At 48.4% G+C, this 16,558-nt stretch overlaps 1 protein-coding gene across 6 annotated transcripts in view; it reads left to right on the top strand.

Moving 5' to 3' along the window:
- Znf516 (zinc finger protein 516) overlaps positions 1-12,334 on the top strand; it is an 85,641-nt gene extending 73,307 nt beyond the window's left edge. For all 6 annotated transcript variants that reach the window (XM_050164996.1, XM_050165001.1, XM_050165000.1 and 3 more), the window contains exons 4-6: positions 278-382; positions 1,712-1,779; positions 8,099-12,334. In XM_050164996.1, the coding sequence (XP_050020953.1) occupies positions 278-382; positions 1,712-1,779; positions 8,099-8,158 (233 nt within the window). In that variant the 3' untranslated portion in view covers positions 8,159-12,334. The remainder of the gene's footprint in view (positions 1-277; positions 383-1,711; positions 1,780-8,098) is intronic.
- The last annotated feature ends 4,224 nt before the right edge of the window (positions 12,335-16,558 follow it).

The following is a 16,558-nucleotide window of genomic DNA, read 5'->3' as shown; positions in this document are numbered from 1 at the left end:
GCTTGGAGCCACGTGCCCACCCCGCAGTCTGGCAGTGCCACCCTGTCCCTGTCCTGCTCCTGGAGTGTATGCTTAATTCCCTGTAATTTATGCATTCTTGCAGCCCTGTGTGTGCCTGGCTTGTCAGCCAAGCCAAGCCAAGCCAAGGCTGACAGTTGTCACCGGGGCCCAGCGGTGGCTTCTCACATTGATATGTCACATGGACTAATGGTGTCTTCCTCTCTCCCTCCCCTCTCTCTTTCCTCTTCATCCCCACGTTATGCCACATCGCGTACAGGGACGCAGCGGACACAGGCCCGCCAGGGAGACTTTGTCTGTGTGGAGTGCGGCAAGACTTTCCACCAGCCCAGCCAACTCAGGGCCCACCTTCGGGCACACACAGGTAACAACCCTGTGCCGTGTGACTGCCCAGTGCTAGGTGTATGCATGTTTGTACGCGGGGTGGGGGGATGGGGGATATGTTCTAGTTTCATTTTGGTGTCATGACAAATGCCATAACCAAAAATGACTCGGGGAGGCAAGGGTTTATTTGGCGTGTCCTTCCAGGTCACGGTCTGTCATCAAGGGAAGTCAGGGCAAGAGGTCAAAGCAGGAACCGTGAAGGAATGTTCCTTGCTGGCATGCCTTCTGGCTCACTTACAGCCTTGTGCTTAGTTAACTTTCTTATACAGCCCAAGACCACTGTCTGTGCATAGTGCTGCCCACAGGTCCCCCTGCCCCAGGCATTTCCACAGTGAGATTCTTTGCTCCAGGTGACTCTAGGTTAAGTTGACTAACCAGCACAGAGACGTTTCTATGAGCCGTTCACTGTCACAGTGGACATATTTAAGGTTTCAGCTTTGCCAGAGCTGTTACTGGGATATTCACCTCTCAGTTGTCCTTATTTGCCTGTTCAGTCACTACAGGGCATCGCCGTGTGTGTGTGTGTGTGTGTGTGTGTGTGTGTGTGTGTGTGCGTGTGTGCGTCTGTCAGTCTGTGTGCCATACAATTTGGTTTGAGAAAAACACATTTGCATTTGTTCCCTTTAGTGTAGACCTTCAGAAATGAGATGACAATGAGCTATCCTGTCACCGTCATCAGGGGCAGCAGTCAGGGCACGATTCTTCAGCCCAAAACTTGGTGACTTCCATCCCGATGGGTAGAGCTGGTCTGTGAATATGTTCAGACCCCCTTAGTTGATCAGTGGCGTCCTGAAGCGCCTCTAGCCTTCTGTGTAACTCGGGCCTGAGACCTGCGTGGCCTGCCTGTGTGTCACCACGGAGCAGCAGTCTTAGGGAGATGGGTACCCTGTGTAACCGTGGGACACACACACACACACACACACACACACACACACACACACACACGAGCTCAGGGACACGGGGACACACGGACACACACACACACACACACACACACACAGGAGCTCAGGGACTCGGGCCAGGTGGCTAGCAGAGCAGAAAACAGGTCCCTTTACCCACGCACTGATAATTTATGCAGCTAGTGGCTGCTTTCCCCAGTGTGGATTCTGAATTAGGAAGGGTAGTGGCCCCAGGCTTCCATTATTGAGGTTTCTCACCGTGTTATGGGAAATTGGTATTTTCCAGCTGCAGGCCAGGCGCTGATGTCTTCCTGTGAAAATGCTTCCTCCTTAACGGCCTCTTTGATTTGTACTCAGGAATCTCACCAGCGCTCTGCTAACAAACCTTTTTTTTTTTTTTTTTCCCACAGTGGTGTTTGAGTGTGACAGTCCACGAGGTTCTGAAGTTCACACGGCCTCCACGGATGCCCCCAAACAAGTATGTCCTATGATGCATGTCTGGGTGTTGGTGTGTCTGCAGAGATTTGGGGTATAGGGCACCTGTGTATAGTGTGTGCTGTGGAATAATTCTGTGTCATTTGAGCCCACCTACCCAGGACTGTCTGGGGATAAACAGAGAGCAGGAGGCCACATAGCTGCCAGCTGCTACAGATCTGCCCATGATGGCCGCTGCTAAGGGGAGGGAGTTGGTGGTAACCAGTGGCAACGAAGACATTGGAAAGTCTTAGTCTGGGTCTGAGCTGTCATGTGGATAAATCACATCTTGTCCTTTAAGAGCACTTCTTGTGAGTTCCTCTGTAAGAGATGCCTGTCAAAGATGCTGGCCTGGTGTTTCACGGCTGTGTGAACACCTGGTAGAGCAAGGCCCCTGTGCACCGGCATGCCTGTGTACCTGTTCTTGCACAGCTCTCCTGTGGGAGTGTGACTGTCTCACACATGCCATTTGATGTGCAGGAGATGCGGCAAAGTTTGTGTCATACTTGGTTCATATGGGTCTGAGGGGTGTCCATGCTCGAGGTTGCTCTTCTCTTATTCTGAGCTGACTGCCTGTGGTGTAGTCAGCTCTTCCCACTCGCCACCCCTCCCACTCTCTAGTCTCCTCGAATTGCTTTGATTATCAGGTATTCTAGGAGCCCTCATACCCATGCAGACTCTCCCCTTTGCCCAAAGTCCGCCTGGAGGATTGGACTCTGCTCTGTGTGCCTGGCCCTAATGTGTCCCATGCCCTGTGCTGGCAAGATTAAGGCCTCCACTGTGATCCCGCTATAATGAGACCACACTTTCGAGCATTGTTTTAGCTCATTTCAGTAAAACCTGTGGTCTAAAAATATAATGTCGTTCCTTTGTGATAGTGAGACATTTTATGAAATAAAGGTAACCTCTCCTGAATACCGAATAGAAAGATTTCCCAGCATAGGGCCTGCTCCTGAATCAGGTTAGTGCTGTTCGCTCTGACAGAACTAACGGCCGCTTGCTACAGAAGGACTGTTGTGTGGAATGCATGGGACGCAGTGACAGGAAGGTCATGTGGACAGGATTACATTTGGGCATTACAGCCAGAATGAACCCTAGGTTTTTCTGCTCACAGGCCACCTCCAAGGCCACCAAGACTCACTCCTGCTAAGGGATGCACTAGGCAGATCTGCCAAGAACCAGCCAGTTTCTTAGACCGGGGGAGCCTGCTTGCTGTGACTCACCCTTCCCTAGTTTGTTCCCAGGCTTTCCTCACATGGAAACAGGAACGTGATGGCTGAAGTCGCTAAGGTTTTGGGCTGGCAGAGAAGCATGCTGATGTCTCCGCTCTGTCTCTGAACTCACGCTGTCACTTGAGACTGATCACCACCGTCCTCTTACGGTCAAGCTCACGATCACCCAGGACTGACATCTTGCTAGTGTGGATCCAGCCCTGGGGTGCGCGTTTGCTTTGCCATGAGGCCTCAGCAGGCCGGCTCTCATTTGTCTGGAAGGACGGAAGTAGCTCAGGCCCTTGTGTTGAACTCCAGCTTGACTCACCCTTCTTCTCCAGTAGCTAGTTGGTTTAATTCCATGTTTAAGGTCTTGTGCTTCATTGGCCCCTTTGCCCTCCCTTACCTTAAAAAGTAACTTTTGTTAATTTATCATAGAATGTTCTGGGTCTTTATGGAAATTCCATCTTTTGCTAACAGATTTTGGAACTGTAAGACTTTTTAAAGAAATTTGTTGTCAGCAAACACATCTGCCATAGGTTGGGGCATAAGCTGTGCTCTTCCTTCTCCCTGACTCTCGTAGTTTAGTCTTGATAGGACACACTCATTTAGAACTAGTTTATCTCGTCATTAATGCCAGAAATGTACCTTGTTATGACTACCAATGTCCTTCCCTAACATTAGCTAATTAATATTCAAATTGGGCTTTAGAGGCTCTGGGCTTTTGTAGATTGTACACTACTTATGCTAAAATCATTTCAGGTGATACTCAAAGTTGTTGGGGTTTAACATATGTACATAAAAGATGCCAAATTACCCAGTTGAGGCAATATTGGAAAATTAAGTTTTGTAATCATTTCACTTATTGACAAATATATTGACAGCTCCCATGTGCCAGGCCCTGTGTGGGTTGGGGAGATGAAGTCTGTGGGTAAGGCTGGTGGGTGGTTTATAAGAGGGAGTGTAGGAATGGTGTCTGCCAGAGCAGAAGCTAGGTGTCTGGGAACTCCTGCTGGGGCAGAGGACTTGAGCCCGCCATGGGGGAAGAATCAAGGAGGAAGAACATGAAGAACAGTGTGAAAATCAGCTGCCTGGAGGAGGGCTTGGTGACATGGGGGGCAGAAGTGTGCGTGCGTGTCTGGAGAAATCAGAGCATCTGGTCACCATGTGAAGTTGCCATTCAGAAGGAAGCAGAGCTTGGGAGCAGAGAGCTGACATGCAGATTTCGTGGGGACAGCCAGGAAGATGAACCCTTGGAGGCAGTGAGTGATCCCAGTGAGAGACCGTGTAACCTGGTTGGCATGGGCATGGAGGAGAAGGGGTCTGAGAGACGTTAGAGAGGAGTCAGGTAGGATGTAGGTTGTGGATGAGGAAAGATGGGGATCTGAGCAGGGCTGGGGTCCTGTCCTGTTCCTAGGCCTGGGTAGGGGAGTGGGATGAACCCATTTTCAGAATAATTCATGTTTAAGAAGACTTTTAGCAGTACTGGAAGGAGTACTCAGTGAGCAGGTAGCTTGGAGCAGAAGATCTCGGCAGCAATCTTCATGTTTAATGGCTGTCTACATTCAGTTTATTCAAACTCAGCTCATTCGACTCTGAGATATGAATAATTAAGTTATTAGGTACAGTTTGGAGAAGGCTCTCTCACCTTGATGGGGTAATTCCCGGTCCCGTGCAGCGGGGACACAGTGGTCCCCAGGAGATGCCCTGCACCTGGCATGGAGGACATGCACAGCAGTGTTGTTATTGTGATATGTTTGTTCTGACAAATAAAGCTTGCTTGGAGTCAGAGGGCAGAGTTAGCCACTAGCTAACCAAACTTAACCACAGAGGTTTTGGAAGACCGTGGACAGAGAGAGGAAGTAGTAAGGCACAGGGGTGGGGGTGGGGGGGATAGGGAGTGGGGTGGGCTGGGGATCTTGCTCTGTTTGGAGGAAGGAATGGGGCAGGTAGTGAGAACGGCTGGCTTTTCTGCTTCCCTGATCTTACCTCAATGTCTGACTCCTGAATTTTTATTGCTAAAGAATAATTAGAGTAACACTTCATCTGATGGCCAATGTGGGGCACCATATGTAATTCCTGTCCTAACTGCCTGTTCCCAAATTACTACATAGAGGCTTATATTACTTATAAATCAGCCAATAGCTCAGGCTTATTACTAGCTAATTCTTACATTTAAATTGACCCATTTCTATTAGTCTATGTGGTTCGTGGTGTCTTCCTAGGCCACTGGCTAGCATTTCTGTGACTCCGTCCTTCTTCCCCCTAGCATTTTCAGTCTGGCTTTCCCATCTGGCCTTGTTCTGCCTTGCTCTAGGCCAATCAGCTTTATTATTAACCAGTGAGAGTGCTACATATTCACAGCACGCAGAAAGATTATTCCTCGCACTGTGCGGGAGCCTCTGTTGGCAGATACCCTAGTGATCAGCTGTCTAGGAAAACTCCCCTGCAGTGTGAGTGCACACAGGACCTAGAACGCATCACTTGTGTCTCTCCAGTGTGCATAGGCCCCTTCCTGCAGCAGACCTTCAGTAGTAGCTTATGCTAGGGACCAGCCTGGGGCTTCTGGTCTTCACTTCACCCAGCCTTTGTAGGGGTGCTGATGGACTTGAGAGACCAGTCACTGCTTCTTTATAAAAGGGAGAGTCCAGGAGAACCGCTGGTTTGAGTCGTCTTGACAGCGTGGAGTTTCCCAGCAGCTCTTCTTGCGAGTTGGGACATCAAGGTTTTTGCATTGACAGTCACAGAACAACTGTCATGGCTAATACTGTCAACTTGCAGGGTCTAGACCCCTGTGGGAGACCCACCTCTGGGTATGTCTATGATTAGGCTGTCTGTGATGGGAGGACAGCAGTATGTGTGGGGAGCACTGTCCCATGGGCTGGGATGCTGGGCTGAGCACAGGCTTTTCTTCCAGCCGGTTCTTCTGGTTCTTCTGGTCCCCCCTCCCCTCTTTGCTTCCTGAGGTGTGAGACTTTATCCTTGAACTGTGAGCTCAAAGGTCCCTTCTTTCCCTGAGTTACTCAGAATGGTGTTCTGACACCATCACTGGGAAAACATTTGTACACCCGCATTTCAGTTTCTCACATCAGATTTAGAAAATCAAATCTGCCGCACCTCCTGGTGACATGATTGAACCAGCATGGGGTCGAGCAAACCTCTGAAGTGATTGGTTTGACCCTGTCGTCTCTTGGCCTTTTTATACATGAACTCAGAGGAGCAGGGGAGCTAATTTGCTGCTGTGCCTGAGGGTAATCTTTTCCTGTACACATCCTGTGTAGGCCTGTCCTAGAGCACAGAGCCCAGGGCCTTCAGAAAGCCACGTCACCAGTTCACGGGTCTCTAACAGGAAGTAAGAGGCTCGAGGCTGTACCTTGAAAGTTACAGGAGAGTTTACAGAAGGCAGCTCTGGCCACATGACCCGTTGTCTGACCTGCTTGCTGTCTCTCAATTATTGTAAAAAAACAAAATAAAAATACAAACTTAGGAAATGATGAAGGGTCTTGGCCTTGAGTTAAGGAACTATTTCCTCCTCAGTGGAAGGGCATTCAGGTGCAGCCTCCTGATTGGAGGGCAGGCCCTCACAGCCCACTGTCCCTCTTTGTTTAATGTGCTCCATCACAGGGTGGACAGTGTTCTAAGGATGATGTATCATGTCCATGTTTAGGTTCTGGTATTCCTCAGCATCTGTCCTTAGGGAAAAAACAAAATACTTTTTGAAAATTATATGCTAAAATGTGGGTGTTCCTGACCCGTGGTAAAGACTGTCTAATATTTCAGAGAAACTGTTTTGATCATGATTTTATTGTTCAACAACTCAGAGTTAAACTAGTAGCTGGGGAGAGGCTTTGTGGGTAAATTGCTTGCTGCCTAGCCTGAGGACTTGAGTCATGCATGAAGTTTGGAAGGGCTTCTGCACATTGTCCCTGACCTCCACACGTGCACTGCAGTGTGCATGACCTGAGTCATTCATGAAGTTTGGAAGGGCTTCTGCACATTGTCCCTGACCTCCACACACGCACACACACACAGTGTGCATGACCTGAGTCATGCATGAAGTTTGGAGGGGCTCCTGCACACTGTCCCCTGACCTCCACACGTGCACTGCAGTGTGCACGCCCGTGTGCACACACTGTGACTACATACATGGAGTGAGATATTTTTAAAAGGAGTTACAGGAACTTTTGAAACCAACCCAATCCCCCACCCAACTCCCAGTTTAGAGTTTCTCTGTAATGTGAAATAGAGCATCTTGATTGGTTTGGATTTATTGTCAGAATTTAAGGACTATGATTAATAGGTTTTTCTTTATTATTCTAAATGTTAGTTTAAAATAGTTAAGCTGGAAAAATAATTCCATTAATCAAACTAACAAGAAATGTAAAAAAAGAAAAGAAAAAAAGGAAAGGCAGCCATGCTGCCTCTCTGTCGTCCTGTGCAGGAGGAGCTGGGGGCCTTGTCCCTCAGACATTCTCCGATTCTCTGATTCCCTTTCTGGTTTCTGCTGTGTCTTGGCCAGCAGACATTCTGTGTGAGACCTGCTGTTAGAACCTTGAAACTAAAGCCCCAGGGCACCTAGCTCACTGGGCAGCACTGTCCAGGCTCACACCTGCCTCCCACTTGTCTCTGCTCATTTGACTTAGAGCCTAGCTCTTCTGCTTCTCCACTGTGGGACCTGTTTGTGCAACCAAGGGAAGCGCTATCGGGTTCCCACAGATGGATGTGGGCATTTCTTTTGCTGGCATATGGCTCCATGTTTCCCTGGAAGCTCTGGTGTTCACCTGGGAATGTGCTCCGTGCCGTAGACGTGTGCTTTTCAAACCTCCATTCCTCTGCTCGGAGCCAGGCCTGCCATTGCTGTCTGCTCCCTGAAGCCCCTGATGCTAACTCTGGGGACGATTTCCTGGTGCTGCCCCCTGGAGGACAACAAGGTGAAAGCACACATGCTGGTGTACAATGAGCTGCCCCTAACACCAGAGGCCTTGGTTGCCTTGCCACTCTGCTTCTGAAGGGCACCCCGTGCTTCTGGGTCTTGCTAAGAAAATTCATAGGGTAAACGCTCTTGGGACTGGAAGACAACTGAGCTTGCCTGCTGCTTTCTTTCTTTTGCAGGGGAGAGACCATACTAGCCCAGGGACTGTGCCAGCAGGGCCCCTCCGAAAGGGGACCTAGAGACACGCCTCCAGCGCTTGGCCCCGTGATGGTGTTGACCGCGACCTCACGGGCGATTGGAAGGCTCCCAGCAGTGACCATGGCCACCTTGGAGAAGAAGAGCCAGGGTCTCCTGACCAGATAACCTTAGACCCGGGAGCTGCTATGCTAGAGCAAACCGAGGGAGATGCCTCCCTTTGGTCACAATTAGGGACAGCGAAGATGCTATGTCTAGAATTCCGTGTAGCTCTTTCACACACACGTATGTGCTCATAACCATGGCCTGTGTCTCCTCATGGTAAGCAGTGGTACTGGCAGGCACAGTGGGAGCTCAAGGCATCGGTATTACTCAAAGACAAGCATGAGACACTGGAAAAAAGATACTGGGTGTGTTTTGGATGGAGGGACAAGCTAAGCGCGGTAGGAGGGTGCTCCAGTGCTTGCGGTCAGGACTTGGGGCGCGGAAGCTCACTGCCGCCTCTCCCTGCCTCAGTGGGTATCAGTAGCAGGTAAGACGGCTGGTGTGGTGGTCAGGAGCTGTAAGGCTTGGTGGTGCTGACGCTTGGTAAGGCAGGGCGATGACAGACAGAGCCTCACACCTCACAGTCTGGAGGTCTGGCCATGACCCCCTCTGAGCCGCTCACGCCCCCTCCTGCTCTGTGTTTTCACCACTAGGGCCGCGCCCGGCACAGGAAGCACGGCAGAGGTGGGAACACATCTAAACCTACTTTGCAAAGAGAGTTAGTTGAACACTAAGAGCAGGCGTCTTTGTTTATTCTCAGGACCTTTTTGTAACAGGGCTACATTCTGCAAACTGCTCACAGGAGAAGACTACATGTCTTAACAGATGAAGCCACTGAATCCTCCCAGTTTGGGCCTGTTTTAGTGATGGCAGAAGAATCCTTGAGCAGAATGGGGGCCCTAAATCATTAGGGTGCTAATGCTCTGGAACCTTCTGCTCCCCTCCCCATCCTGACCTCTCCCCCACACCACCCCAGCATAGAGATGTCTCTCCCCCTTGGGCCTGGTGACCACCACTGGACAAGTGACTTTGTTCACAGGTTGGTGGGAGGGCAGCAGGCCCGAGGGCGAGGACTGCTTTATATACCTCTTCCTTAGTCACGCAAGTTCACGCTTCTGCGGTGGGGTGAAGGCCCTAGCAGAGGCCCTGAGCCCACGCAGCGTGTGCGTTCGGAACTGTACTCCGCAGGTAGCAGCGTTTCCTTTCCCCGTTGCTATGACACTGTGTGTGATGGCGATCTTTCTGCAAGTTCCAGATGTTTGCACATATGATTTTATGCATTATCGAAAGTTACTGCTGCCTTGAATGAAAACGTTCTGTGAAATTTTTTGCAAAAGCTTTACTAGTTTTTTTTTATTGTGAAATTTTGTAAAGGCAGGAAATGGATTAAGACGAGCATGCTAAAATATATTTTTCAAAAAAAGCAATAATTTTACATGTACAGAAATTATCCTAACCTTTAATATACTGGCGAGAGCGACAGTTTACTTAACACAGTAGTGGATCAGTGCAGTTTTTGTAGGAAACGGGCTTCTGATACAAAGACTTGTTCAAACACACATGTACACATGAACCCTGGCGTGTGGTTTCTCTGTTCTAATGGTCTGTTGGATTATTATTATATTATTATTATTATTGTTATTGTTATTGTTAGCTAATGTTTGATTCTGGATTCTACTTGTTACTGTTTTAATTACTTGACCGTTCAGGTGACTGCGACACTTGCAAGCAATGCAATGTTAACTGGCTAGCAGATACATATATGCATATATATGTATATATATAATTTTTTTTTCTTTACTTATTTTTTCCTGATCCTCCTACACCAGGTATGTATGAGAAAGGCTTGCCACGTCCGAGTGTTTGGGAATGTTGATGGTTCTGAGAAGTTACCTTGAACAGGTCGTAGAGACACATTCCTCTCTCCGCCTGAGGCAGCAGAGTACCTTCCTGTTGATTTGTGTTTGCTCATTCTGATAGCTTCCCCCCATTGTTTCTGCATTCTCTGGCTTTTTGTTTTCTTGGCTGAACGTGAAGGTGGCAGTTAGGATGTGTGGGGCTATGATTCGGCCCCTTCTCTTTCTGTGCTTTAGTTATTAAAAGTTCTCTACACAAAGGGACACAAAGGTGTCGTCTGCGTTTTTACTGTGTCCGAAGCTACACCTGGCATCGAGAGCTGGAAGGGTCTGTCTTCCGGTGGACCTCCTTCCCAGTTGGGTTGGGGAAAGATGGGTGCAGGGGGGGTCCCTGCAGCTCAGTGTCCGAAGAGCAGCCAGGAGAACAGCCAATCCCGAGAAGGCCTGGTTCTCAAAGCACAGAGATAGAGTTTTCATCCCCGCCCCCTCCTGACCCAGCTCACACTCTCTCTGGGACCAGCTCTGTGCTGGCCTGGGTGTATGGCCTCTTTGTCCCGCTGGCCATCAGTATTGGACTGGTTTGTTAATTCATTCATGTTCAGCTCAACCATAGTATTTAATATGATTCGTGTTTTCTTATTTATTTAGCCAATCTGTTTTGATTTGCTCCCCCTGCGATAATTTCCACATTTCTGACTGTTACAAGAGTTCCTACTACCTCTATGAATCTGCTGTCTCCTTGTTTCCTAACGGGATTTTTACAGTGTTGCGTCTAATGTACCTTAGACAATAAAGGGTTTGATTGTCTACACTGCAGCTGCTCTGTGTGTCTGCCCTGCCCTTCCACCCTGCGCTGTCCCGATTCCTGCCTTGCTCACTCCCTGCCTTGGCCTCTTTGTCTCCCCTTTCTCTTACCTCTTCTCTCACATTTCTCCCTCCTTTCAAATGCAAATAACATACAGAGTTTCTCAAAACCTTTTAGGTGATTTAGTCTTTCTTAATTCAGAGAATGAAGATTTAAGTTCACAAATAATTAATAAATAGTGGATTCTAGCTGTCCCCCTGCGGAGTTGCCCAGGGTACTTGTCCACACTTTTGCTGCCTCTTGCGATTCTCTTCAGTCTTAGGAGGAGACAGTTCTGCCTTCCCAGCATAGTACTATTTCCCAGTCTAGTGGACTTTGCCTTTTTGGTTCTGACAAGTATTTGATATTTTAAGAAGTTTTCCCCAATATTTACTTATTTATTTTTTAAGTCCTGAAAGACACTGGTTTCTGAAAATTAGGTGCTCCAGGCAGCACAAGGTCACTCCATCAAAATAAGAGTGCCAGTGTCCCAGTAGGCTGCAGGGAAGCCTCTTCTGATTGGCTGCTGAGAGGCACCTGGGCAGGAGTCACAGGCCTTCCAGGTGCCCCTTCAGCCCAGCAGGTGGCCAGTTCTACCTCCGGCCACTCAAAGGCTGGCAACTGGTGATTGATTTACCACCTTGGACCCAGGAGGATGGCCACTCTCTGGGCAGATCATGCAGGTCACCCAGGGGGTGCCCTTCTCTAGGGAAGAAGCACCCCCTGGCCTTGTGAGAGACTTTGACCAACCTCTATAAGACAGGAGGACCCTTCCCTGCCACCACCTGCAGAACGTGGTTTGTTTTTGTAAGGCTTACAAATCTAGCAATTTCTAATAGCAACTTGTATTTGCTGAGAAAACAACAACAAACAAAGCCCTGCCGACAAGGCCTTCTAGGACACTGGTCATTGCTGCAGTGGCAGCGCCTGGGGACAATGTCTGCATGAGAGACCACCAAGCAAATGTTCCTCCTTCACCAACTTCACTAACTATTCTTTGAGGTGGTAAGACGCAGAAGACCATAGAGTTTGTATTTCTTTTTAAAAATACAGTTTATAATGCTATATTTTGTACTCTTTATATTAGAATTTGTAACTAGATGGATGTATTTAACTATTTCTGAGAAAAGATTCAATGTTACAGCTGTGTGATAAAAGATATTTAGATAAGACATATTCACTCTATTGGAATTTGAAATAAATAAAGACGTCTTGGAGCTGTAAGGTTTTTGCCCCTCCTTTAGAAGGTGGCTTCCAGCATTCCACAGCCTGTCTTGACCTGTGCTTATTTCTTTTTATTGGCTGAACATAAGCCCAAATGTTACTGTTCTGGATTTGTATAGTTTTACAACAAGCCACGGGACAATTCACCTAAAAGATGCCAGATGGACCCCTCCCCGCCTCATCTTTTGTGGATTCCGGGATATGCCTTTTTTGCTTTGTTTTAAATGAAAAGCCTTTTTTTAATATTTAAATTTTTTTTGCTATACACCTTCTCTTCTGCTGCATGAACACTGCTTTAGTATTTGCAGCAAAATTAAACAATCCCTTGGTGCGGCGGGAGTCATAGTGGAGTGTGGGGAAGGGCTCTGGGTGCTGCCAGCCGCGCTGGTCTCTGCCTCAGACTTCGGGCATTTGGCAGGCAGCCTAGGGCCTTTGGCCCTCTGAGGATTAAGTAATAAAAATGAAGTCTGCCCATCAGATGTCTAACTATAAAGCATGACTTAAAAGAGGTACCTGTATGTCTGTGTGCCCCCCAAAAAGGGATGAACAAATCCTTGGCTTTTGATAACACGAAAGTGGCCATCACTGCATTCAGTTCCCCTAACCGCAGAGCTGTGGGCAACCTCACTCCCACCTGCTCCGGCTGTGCTTCAAGGTGAATTGCCAGTTTTGAGGGATTTCCCAGGAGGTCTCGGGATCGAGCAGAGGAAATCCAGCCCGCTCTGGCTCAGGTGAGCTGTGTGGCTCTTCTGGACCTCCCTGCCTTTGGGTGACTGGTTCGTAAAAGGATGAGATGTGGAGTGAAGATGGGGATACAGGTTGTCACAGGGCAGCCGAGGTGGGGCTGGGCTGAGCTGCAACAGCCCCTGAGATGCGACAGGTGACTAGCTCCCAGACTTGACTCTGCTCCGATGTTTACATCTGAGACACACATTTTTCCTTATTCTGCATGGAAACACTTTGTTCTTCCAGGAAAGTAGCCCTGCTACTTTCTATGTTACCTTCTCTGCGTGGGAGGAAGGACATGCATGCCAGCCGCAAGCTGCCTGGGACCCTTCCTGACTCTTGGGGATGATGGGAGAGGACCACTCAATGACCATGTCCCTTAATCTGGATGCGAGAGCTGAAAATGGTCATGTCGCACATCCACACACATCTGATTCGCTGAAGTGATGAAACTAGTGGTGCCAGTCAACACAAATGCTTAACTTGTGGTCAGGTTCTGTTTTTAAGGTAAATACTACTAGATTGAAAAGTGAATTGTGGCTTTTGCTTGTGGCCATATTTGTTCATTACATACTGTACTGACAAAAGTTAGGACGACTTAAAGGGAGACCTGTAGGGTGTGGGAACATGTGAGCTCACCGTCCATCAGATTCCCGTACTCTGAACTGAACACACAGCCTAGGATGACTTCCAGGAAGTCCTGTATGGTATTGGGACATGTGGTCTCAGCATCTATCAGATATCCCCGTTGGAAGAGCAAAGCTGATAATAAGGTTTTCTCTTTGGGACCCTATAACAAAATACCTCAGTTTTGGCTATTTTAAGCAGCAAACTCACTGCTCTCAGTTCTGGGGTAGTGGGAAATCCAGGAACAAGGCACCAGACTTTGCCTTTAGTTGGAACTAGCTGTACCTCACTGGTGAGCTTTGTGACATCATCCCTGGGTGGAAGGGAGAAGCTCCTGCCACCTCTTTCATAAGGACACTGATCCAACACGAGCTGGTCCTGCTCTGAAGACCTGCCCATCCAAAGGTCCCATCACTTTAGGTCACCACAGTGCGGGATAAGTTTCATTGTGTGTATCTTGGGGATGTGCAAACACTTGGTGGCATTGTCTCCTCTCCCCTGAGGAAGATGTGTAGGATCCGACACTAAGTCCTTGGCTCAGCAAGAATAGAACATCAGAGCGAACTGGTGACAACCTCTAAAGGGCAAGGGGGTATGGATCACGAGGGCAATATATAGGTCCCAAAGACGCTCCCTTCCCCTTAGCTCTTAGGCAATGTATAGGCCCCAAAGATGGTTTTCCCCTTAACTCGAGCAATATATAGGTCCCAAAGATGGTTTCTTCCCCCTAACTCTTCGGCAATATATGGGTCCCAAAGATGGTCCCTTCCACTTAACCTTGTATGCCACCCTACACCCTTTCTGCGGTGGAACTTAGGGAGCCAGAGGACAGGGCTATGTTCACAAAGCTGATGCAAATGAATAGTGTCCTGAAAGGTCTGGAGATTTCAGCCTTGAGGTTGGGCGGTCTTCTCAGCTGAACGCAGCCCAGACCCAGCATCAAGAGTCATCAGGAGACTAGGTGTGGGACAGTTGAGGTGGCCAGTTCCCTGGAGTGCTTTTAGTTTGTTTTTGAGGAATGCTATATAATCTTGCTTAGAGAGCTAGGGCAGCGGGTTGTCTCACCCTACCAAGAGTTTTGGCTCCCCTAAAATTGTGGGATGTGTACAGAAATAGGTAGGTGTTAGAAGTCAGCCGAATGCATTGGCTGTCGGGAGCTAACAATCATGTTAGATGCTGACATAGGAAGAAGAAGGAGCCTGTACTCTGGGCTCACAGTGGAGCAAGAATGAGAATACTTAGAGGTGATGGGTTCCAGTCCAGGGGGCTGTTCTGTGTATAAGTCAGAGGACACTTGAAGGCCAGGGGTCCAAAGCCATATGCCCATGCATACCTAGGAGCAGGTCACCTCACATCCCAGGGGCAGACAAGACATTCAGAGCTCTGCTGATATGGCTGAAGATTAAGGCAGAAAACAGTAGTGCTTCTCAGAGAAGCCCAGGGAAATTGATTTGCGGTGATGGAGTGCATCAAGAACGTATCGTCAGATTCGCCAGAGGGAAGGTAGCAAGAATCCTTGCCAGTTACTGCTTGATGGCAGGCAGAGTGAGCTTCAGGAAGAAAAGGTGTCCACCGACTGCCGTGATCTGAGAGAACAGGTTGGCTTGGTGCAAAGTCAGCCAGTGTTTTAAAGTCAAGGACTTAGACAATAGACTTGAGAAACTTGTCTCTGAAGCTGCCTCAGGCCAGGTAAGGGGTCAAGAGAGGACAGGCTGAGGGAGAGCCTATAAAAGTTCCTGGGTCTGAGGCACAGGTATGGGTAGTGGCCATCTTCTCCTGGATCTTCTGACAGAGACAAACGTGCTGTCATTTTAAGGCGACTCTCTCCTGGAAAAGTGGCTTTGTCGTCTCAGTACTATCCAAGATCAGCATCCCTAACTCCATTTTATGGTGGAAAGCAGAACTGGAGGGCCATAAAAAGAACCAGCAAGGGGGCTGGAGAGATGGCTCAGAGGTTAAGAGCATTGCCTGCTCTTCCAAAGGTCCTGAGTTCAATTCCCAGCAACCACATGGTGGCTCACAGCCATCTGTAATGGGGTCTGGTGCCCTCTTCTGGCCTGCAGGCATACACACAGACAGAATATTGTATACATTATAAAAAAAAAAAACCCAGCAAGTACTTGCAGGGATCAGATTCTGGGCTGTGGGCTCAGATCTGTTGTGGTTTATGTGTCCCTACCCTGTGTGCCATGGGATGCCACACCCATGTGAGGAATGATGAGGCCATGGTTCTCATCTCTCATGGTTCTGGAAATCACCCAGTGAGGTAAGAAGGGCAGGGGGTGAGGTAAGAAGAGCAGGGTTCTGCCAGTCCATTAAGGAGACATAATGGGGCTTTGGCTCTCCGAGCCTTTCCCGCAGAGGCTGGCTCTGTGTCTCGTAGGAACAGAAAGCAGATGTGGACTCAGATTTCGAAGTTACAGTGTGACTTTCATGGCTATTGTAGTGTCTGCAGAACCAGAACCCATTAGCTTCTTCCTTTCTTCAACTGGCTGGGTCTTTCCTCGCTCACGTTGGTGTTCAAGCTGCCCCCTTGTCACAAGGTTGGTGTTGACGGTGCTTTCTTCCATCACACATCCTCCCTCTCTAATTCTCCACACTTCCAAGTCAGCATCCTGAGGTGTCTGGGATGTCCCGCCACCGTTCTTACTGACTGTTTCTCGCTGAGGTTATCAGGGACCATGTTGTTAGTAAATGTGATGATTACTTCTTCCAATTGCTCTGTTATAGCCTTTTCAGGGGGAAATTAAATACACTCAGATACTCCTGATCATTCAGATTCAATGGTTACATTTTTGCCAAGATTGGTCTTTATCCTTCCATCTGCTCATTGGCATGGATGTTCCAAATGACCCTAGATGTTGTGATCTTTCAACTGTAATGTCCTCTTTTGGAGAAGTAGTGTCTTATGTAGCCCAGATTAGCTTCAAACTCTCTATGTGGCTTAGGATGGTCTTAAACTCTGTATGCAGTCAAGGATGACTTTGAATTTCTTTTATGTCTGCCTACATATCCACAGTGCTGGAATTACAGATGTTTGCCACCACTTCTGGCTTATGCTAACCGGGGTTTTATCCTAGCTGGGCAAGCAGTCCATCTTAGTCTCATTGCAAGCTCTCAGC

Source organism: Alexandromys fortis, unplaced genomic scaffold, assembly GCF_014885135.2.
Source record: "Alexandromys fortis isolate MF-2015 unplaced genomic scaffold, M_Fortis_MF-2015_v1.1 scaffold_160, whole genome shotgun sequence".
Taxonomy (NCBI): Eukaryota; Metazoa; Chordata; class Mammalia; order Rodentia; family Cricetidae; genus Alexandromys; species Alexandromys fortis.
The sequence above is the reverse complement of the archived record's forward strand: the minus strand, read 5'-3'. Positions and strand labels throughout refer to the sequence as shown.